At 53.6% G+C, this 988-nt stretch overlaps 1 protein-coding gene across 3 annotated transcripts in view; it reads right to left on the bottom strand.

The window, feature by feature from the left end:
* The window catches only part of MANEAL (mannosidase endo-alpha like), a 7,009-nt gene that overhangs the window by 2,923 nt on the left and 3,098 nt on the right, over window positions 1-988 (bottom strand). For 2 of the 3 annotated variants that reach the window (XM_027775764.1, XM_014591623.2), the window contains exons 3-4: window positions 913-939; window positions 663-712 (exon numbers count right to left, since the gene is read on the bottom strand). The exons of the other annotated variant lie outside the window; for it this stretch is intronic. In XM_027775764.1, the coding sequence (XP_027631565.1) occupies window positions 663-712; window positions 913-939 (77 nt within the window). The remainder of the gene's footprint in view (window positions 1-662; window positions 713-912; window positions 940-988) is intronic. 3 annotated transcript variants of the gene reach the window in all.

Below are 988 nucleotides of genomic sequence, written 5' to 3'. Positions count from 1 at the left end.
ACTCCGCACCTCGCCTTTCTATTCTGCCGTCACACCAAGCTGGTTCCATCTTAATGGCTGTGGCATCTGCCAGCCCTCTGCTTAGGATTTCTGCCTGCCCCCATAGCTTTGCAGAACTGACTCTTCATTTGTGTGTTGGCCGTCAGGCTGTCTCAGAGAGGCTCCCCTCCCAGCCATTCTAAAGTAGTTTCTCGGGCACACTGTAACACAAAATCCTGCCTTATTCTTCATTATTCTTTTTTCAAAGTGTGGATCACTATTTGATTTTTCCTGTTTAATTGCCATCTATTCCACCATATGCCCTACACACACGAAAATGTAAGCACAAAGTCAGAAACTTTCCTAGTTCTACCCATTATGACACAACAGGCTCACAGTACCTGGCCGTTCAGAAACAGGTGTGTTCTGAGAGAAGGAATGGCCCCTTCCACACATGCCAACTCATGTGGCTCTCATGAGACCCAAAGGGTAAGAGGCTTCCTTCTGATCGCAGGTTAGAGGCCACGGGAACTGAAACCCAGGCTGTCTTACCCGAAGCCCACACTCTTCCTGTCAAATGGCTGCTGGGAGAACAGGCATTCTGCCGTGACCTGCTCGCCACTCCTGCCCCTGCCCCTGCCCCTTGTTTGGTCCCCACCCCCACAGCCCCACAGCAGCCTTACGTGTCGATGATGTACTTGACATTGTCGTGTACAGTGATGTCATCCCGGCCCTTGTCCAGGCTGTCTTACCCGAAGCCCACACTCTTCCTGTCAAATGGCTGCTGGGAGAACAGGCATTCTGCCGTGACCTGCTCGCCACTCCTGCCCCTGCCCCTGCCCCTTGTTTGGTCCCCACCCCCACAGCCCCACAGCAGCCTTACGTGTCGATGATGTACTTGACATTGTCGTGTACAGTGATGTCATCCCGGCCCTTGTAGGGTTGGATATGGAAGGCCACCTGCCACAAACAGAGAGGGTACCAGTCCGGGGAGGCTCCCGCCTGGGGA

The sequence above is a fragment of the Tupaia chinensis genome, unplaced genomic scaffold (genome assembly GCF_000334495.1).
Source record: "Tupaia chinensis unplaced genomic scaffold, TupChi_1.0 Scaffold000604_1, whole genome shotgun sequence".
In the NCBI taxonomy this organism is placed as follows: domain Eukaryota; kingdom Metazoa; phylum Chordata; class Mammalia; order Scandentia; family Tupaiidae; genus Tupaia; species Tupaia belangeri.
This window is presented reverse-complemented; position numbering and strand designations above follow the sequence as displayed.